A 6,000-nucleotide genomic window follows, 5' to 3' on the forward strand; every position below is an offset into this window, starting at 1 on the left:
ATCCAACACCCTTCCTGGGAGGGATGTGGGGTGCTGGGCTGGCCGGCCGGGGGAGCCCCCCAGCCTCGAGCCAGGAGGGTCCCAGCCCTGGTGGGGGACTGGGGGGTGGAGGGGGGGCTGAGCCGTACCCTGACATCCCAGGGGGTTGGAAGGGGGGGTTGGGGTGGGGAATGGGGGGGGGGGTCGAGATGGAGCTGGGTTCAGGGCCAGGGTTGGGGATGGGGAGGGGGTCGGGAGGGGTATCGGGGTGGTGGGTGGCGGTGCCCGGCCGTATCCCCTGGGGACCCCACCCCATCAACCCAACCCGCGCCAACACCCGGCCGTCACCATGGCGACGGGAGGGGACGATGACTCTGTGTGTGTGTCACCATGGCGACGGGAGGGGACGATGACTGTGTGTCACCAGGGCGACAGAGGCTGCGCACAGGCGGCGGGGGGGGGGGACGGGACGGGAACACACGACACACCCGCATCACCGCGGCGACGGGCAGCGGGGAGGGGCGGGGCTCCTTCCTCCTCCTCCTTCTCCTCCTCCTCCTCCCGTCCCGGGCGAAGGTCCCCGCGGCGACGCGGGGCGGTGTCGGGGCCGGGCATCCCGCTGCCACCGGCCCGATCGCTCCTAATACGGCCGGGACGCGCTGCCTGTGCCCGCCCCGGCCCTGCCGGCCCTGCCTGCCCTGCCTGCCCTGCCCGGCCCTGCCTGCCCTGCCCGCCCTTACTCACCGGGGCTGCCTTCTTTGGGCAGGAGGAAGGAGCGGGGCAGGGACCCGGCACCGCCCCGGGCCCCCCCCCCATCCGTCAGCGCAGCATCACGTTTGTCCCCCCAGTGTTTCCTGCCCGGGACCCCCCCACAGTGTCTGCATCCCCCACCAGGGTTTCCTGAATCACCGGCAAGCAGGGAGCTCTGATGCTGTATGCCCGAGTGGGGGGTCCTGCTGGTCCCCGCATCCCTGGATGGGGAGTGCGGGATGTGGTTGTCACCTGCGCAGCCCCCCCTAGAGCCAGACTCCCAGCCCGAGGTGCTGGTGCCCACCTGGCCACCAGCCTGAGCCCCCCGCGGCCTGTAGGGACGCTGAGCCAGGCCGGCCTCTCGGCGCTGGCACGGGGACGCGAGACCCCACTCAGGCTGTGCCAGGACCCATGCGGGACTCCCCATCCCTCTGCCACCCACCCGGCACCACGCCATCCTGCACCCTGGCACCCCCGGCCTGCTGCCACCCCTCCGTGACGCCCGCCCAGGCTCAGCTGCAGGCAGCACCGGGCCCTGCCAGGGAAGGCCTGAGCGTGTGGCGTTTCGTCCCCAAGCGGTGCTGGGAATCCCTCGGAAGACGGCGAGTTTCCGCTGCCGGCTGCTCCTGGCACAGATGCGGGTGATGGCGAGGCCGGCAGCTGCCACCTCCATGCGCCCGACCGGCACGGAGGGGCTGGGGGCACGGGAGCTGCGCTGGGCAGCCAGTGTGTGGGCTGCCGGCATGGCATGAAGGTATGCGGCATAGCATGTGGCTACCTGACATGGCACCTGGCTATCTGGCACTGTGCGGGGGTCTCCAGCATGGCACACAGGTATCCAACAGGGCGTGCTGGTGTGATCCCTGCCCATGGCACCCAGCAGCGTTTTGGGGTGCACACCCTGTGGCACCCCCTGATGAAGCAGGGGGACATGGGCACAAGGAAGGCCCCAGGCTGGCAGGTGCTGCTGGAGCAGGGGTGCCAGTGGGGCTGGTGGGGGTCTCCCTGGGGAGATGCTCTGGGTGGGGCCGTGCAGCAGGTGGTGCCCACAGGGGACACTGTCCGCGGGGTGCACAGCACTGTCTGTGGCGTGTCAGCACCATTAGTGGGGTGTGTGGCAGCACTGAAGCTCAGGCAGAGCATTTCGGGGTGTCTGGTGCTCGTTGTGTGGTGCTGCAGGTGGGCTGGTGCTGCTGGGGTGCTGCCTGCGGGGTGCTGTCTGCAGGGCGCAGGGTGCTGCCTGTGGGGTGCTGCCTGCAGGGCGCGGGGTGCTGCCTGCGGGGTGCGGGGTGCTGCCTGCGGGGTGCGGGGTGCTGCCTGCAGGTTGCACAGCGCTGCACCGGAGGCACGGCCTGCCTATAGGTGCTGGCAGGAGCACAGATGGTCAGGGGGTGCTTATGCGCCATGGGTTGCACACGCCGGTGCGCGGCGCGTAACCCATAGGATATGTGAGGTTACCTATGGGGGTGCGATGGGGGCGCAGCGCTGCTGGGGGTGTGGGGGGGATCCCGGGGAGGCAGCGCTGGTGTAGTTTGGGGTGCAGCCAGGGGCAAGCCGGGGTGCTCAGCACTGCCCAAGGGCTGGGAGGTGCTGCCAGTGGGGCAGTGGGTGCCAGGTGTGCTTGGCCCAGTGGGGTGACCGGTGCTGCGAGGGGGGTGCCAGGTGCTGGGGATTTCGGTGCTGGGAGTGGGGGTGCAGCAGGTGGGGGTGCCCAGTGTAGCAGGTGGGGGTACCGGGGTACCGTGGGTGGGGTGCACGCACGGTCAAGTGGGGTGCACCTGGAGTGGGTGAGGTGAACGTGCTGCCCGAGGGGTGCACGTGCTGCCCGAGGCTGTGCACGTGCTGCCCGAGGGGTGCCCGGTGCTGCCCCGGGCGGGGGGGGGGGGCGGGGGGGGCACGGTGCTACCTTTGGGGTGCGGGGCCGGGCCCGGCGAGGCCCCGGCGCTACCAGGGGGAAAGCGGAGGGTGCCCGGGGGTGCCGGCGGTGCTACCGGGGGTCCCCACAGGGGGGTCCCCACCGGGGGGGGGTCCCCATCGGGGCCTGGGGTCGCCGCCGCCCCCCCCCCCCACCTCGCCCCATGCAGGTTCCGGGGTGCCGCGGGGCGGGGGCAGCCCGGCAGCCACCCCACGTGGCCGGGTGAGCGCCAACCAATGAGAACGCTTGTTTCTGAAAGATCTCCATATATGGCGATGTTCTCGGCCGGGTGGGTGGGGTCCTCGCCCCCTGGGTATAAAAGCGCGGGGCTGGGAGACGGACGGTCTCACTCAGCCGGCGGCAGCAAAGCAGGCGGCACCGTCTCCCTCAGCGCCGACAGCAGCTTCCCCCGCACAGGTACCGGCACCGCCGCACCGGCGGCCGCGGGGCGTGGCCCCCACCGCCCCCTTCTCCCACGGCCCCGGGGGGGTAGCGGGTTTGGTCCTGGCCGGGGTGGGCTGTGGCGGTGTCCCCTTGTGTGCATGTGTGGTGGGTCCCGTTCTCCCCACCCCCCCACCCCCCCCCCGGCTGTGTAGAATGGTCTCGCCCTCTTGAACGGGCTGCTTGGGGGGGGGGGGGGAAGCGCGGCGCTATTGGTGGCGGCGGCGGGTGACGTCAGGGCGCGGGAGATTCAAACGGCGAGAGGCGGGAAAGGGTGGGGTGCTGGTGTCTGTCCCGGGCGGGGGGGATGAACACATGCACACGGGGCACCCCGGGGCGGGTGCGCTGACCGGGCCGCCCCTCCACCGCAGAGCCTCCGCCATGGAAGAGGAAATCGCCGCCCTCGTCATCGACAACGGCTCCGGCATGTGCAAGGCCGGTTTCGCCGGGGACGACGCCCCCCGCGCCGTCTTCCCCTCCATCGTAGGGCGCCCCCGGCACCAGGTAGGCGGGAGGAAGAGGAGGGAGGGGAGGGGAGGGCGGGCCGGGGCGGTGCTGCCGCCGAGCCGGCGCTGACTCACCCTTGGCTTCCCAGGGCGTCATGGTGGGCATGGGGCAGAAGGACAGCTACGTGGGGGATGAGGCCCAGAGCAAGAGGGGGATCCTCACCCTGAAGTACCCCATCGAGCACGGTATCGTCACCAACTGGGATGACATGGAGAAAATCTGGCACCACACCTTCTACAACGAGCTGCGCGTGGCTCCCGAGGAGCACCCTGTGCTGCTCACAGAGGCTCCCCTGAACCCCAAGGCCAACAGAGAGAAGATGACGCAGGTATCATCACTCGGGTGGCCGCCCCTTACCTTCATCTTATTCACAAACCTCCTTCGGTCATGGCATCTTAAACCTGAGTTTGTCTTTTCTTTCTCCCGACATTTTCAGGGTTCTGTACTCCTGGCATTTCTTCCCTGACGCCTCAGGTTTCTTTCATTTGTGTTTCTGCCTGCGTTCTTTGCTTTTTCCTTCACACACTTTTATTTTTTTGCATGCTAGCATGTGTGTTCTAATGTGGGTGCGAGTGACCTAGTTAATTACTTGGTACTAATCGATTTTTTTTTTCCTCCTTTTAGATCATGTTTGAGACCTTCAACACCCCGGCCATGTACGTGGCTATCCAGGCTGTGCTGTCCCTGTATGCCTCTGGTCGTACCACTGGTATTGTTATGGACTCTGGGGATGGTGTCACCCACACTGTGCCCATCTACGAGGGTTATGCTCTGCCCCACGCCATCCTGCGTCTGGACTTGGCTGGCCGTGACCTGACAGACTACCTCATGAAGATCCTGACAGAAAGAGGCTACAGCTTCACCACCACAGCTGAAAGGGAAATTGTCCGTGACATAAAGGAAAAGCTCTGCTACGTCGCCCTGGACTTCGAGCAGGAAATGGCCACTGCTGCTTCTTCCTCCTCCCTGGAGAAGAGCTATGAGCTGCCTGATGGCCAGGTGATCACCATCGGCAATGAGAGGTTCAGGTGTCCAGAAGCCCTCTTCCAGCCTTCCTTCCTGGGTAGGTGCAGGCCAGGACCTGGGTCACCTCTGTGGTATGGGGTTGGTGTGAGCAGAATGTGGTGCTGCCATGGGTGCCAACGGGCCGGCAACTCTTTTTCTTCCTTTCTCCCCAGGCATGGAGTCCTGCGGCATTCACGAGACCACTTTCAACTCCATCATGAAGTGTGATGTGGACATCAGGAAGGATCTGTATGCCAACACAGTGCTGTCTGGAGGCACCACCATGTACCCCGGCATTGCTGACAGGATGCAGAAGGAGATCACAGCCCTGGCGCCCAGCACGATGAAGATCAAGGTAAGAAATGCTCCCTCATCCTGCAGCCAATGCAGTTGTAGCTGCCAGCCCTTGCCAGGGGGAGGCCGGGCTGCTCTGACACTGCTGCTCTCTTCTCGCAGATCATTGCCCCGCCCGAGCGCAAATACTCTGTCTGGATCGGTGGCTCTATCCTGGCCTCGCTCTCCACCTTCCAGCAGATGTGGATCAGCAAGCAGGAGTACGATGAGTCCGGCCCATCCATCGTCCACCGTAAATGCTTCTAAATGGACTGCTGGCAGGTGCGCCGCGCCTGCTGCATGAGTTGTCTCACTAGTATATGTTTGCCCAGGCAAATTTATACACCTCATGCTAGCCTCATAAAACTGGAATAAGCCTTCTTTCAAAAGAAACTTGCCCTTGGAAAGTCTCTACCTGATGTTTAGACAAAATGTCAGCACTGGATGGTCGAGCTGTCACTTGATCTGACCTTGTTACTCGAGTGACCGTTCCCTCGCTGTACGCCTGAGCAAAATACCCTGTACCAAGCGGCTCCTGGCTGCGGGGCCGGCATGGCACCTCGCTGCGGAGCAGAGCCCGCCTGGCTGGGCTGCCTGCGGCTCCTGACACTGACAGCGGCCCGTCTCCCCGCGCCCCGGGCTGGGACCGGTGTGTACAGGGTATTTGGGGTCAGATGTCCCGTACATCCAGTGTGGAGTATTCCAGATTTCCTGTAGAGGCTGGTAGGAGTCCATCGAGAATTCACTTCTGTTGTTGCTGTTCTAGCAAGGTTGGGAAAACATATCGCATCCGAGCCTTACGAACCAGTCTTCATTTTCCTCCCCACCCGTATCCCAGTTGACATCACGGGGCTGAAGTTACTCAACTTGAGTTGCTGAAACTTTGCATTTACACCTGTAAATTTACGCATCGTTTAATTTATGTAAAGATTTTTGTACGTTGCCTTAATGTTTTCACATGATGGTAGGAAACCAAAATTTGTAAGTCATCCTATAAAGTTGAGAAATTGTAATGCCCAACAACACATCATTGTGTAAGGAAAATAAAAAAAGCGCTGCAGTAAACTCCA

General features: G+C 64.2%; 1 protein-coding gene across 1 annotated transcript; it reads left to right on the plus strand.

Moving 5' to 3' along the window:
* The first annotated feature begins 2,952 nt into the window (after nt 1-2,952).
* Nucleotides 2,953-6,000, plus strand: ACTG1 (actin gamma 1). Its single transcript, XM_064467514.1, has 6 exons — nt 2,953-3,061; nt 3,457-3,589; nt 3,681-3,920; nt 4,217-4,655; nt 4,771-4,952; nt 5,054-6,000. Exons 2-6 carry the CDS (start codon nt 3,467-3,469, stop codon nt 5,195-5,197), a joined length of 1,128 nt encoding a protein of 375 aa, XP_064323584.1. The 5' UTR covers nt 2,953-3,061; nt 3,457-3,466; the 3' UTR covers nt 5,198-6,000.

This window comes from Phalacrocorax carbo, chromosome 16, assembly GCF_963921805.1.
Source record: "Phalacrocorax carbo chromosome 16, bPhaCar2.1, whole genome shotgun sequence".
In the NCBI taxonomy this organism is placed as follows: Eukaryota; Metazoa; Chordata; class Aves; order Suliformes; family Phalacrocoracidae; genus Phalacrocorax; species Phalacrocorax carbo.

Excerpts from the sequence above, each read along its gene's own strand:
- ACTG1 (XM_064467514.1), top strand. The coding sequence starts at position 3,467 with ATGGAAGAGGAAATCGCCGCCCTCGTCATCGACAACGGCTCCGGCATG. Across the intron at positions 3,590-3,680 it reads TAGGGCGCCCCCGGCACCAG|GGCGTCATGGTGGGCATGGG; the intron begins GTAGGCGGGAGG and ends TTGGCTTCCCAG. Across the intron at positions 4,656-4,770 it reads CTTCCAGCCTTCCTTCCTGG|GCATGGAGTCCTGCGGCATT; the intron begins GTAGGTGCAGGC and ends CTTTCTCCCCAG.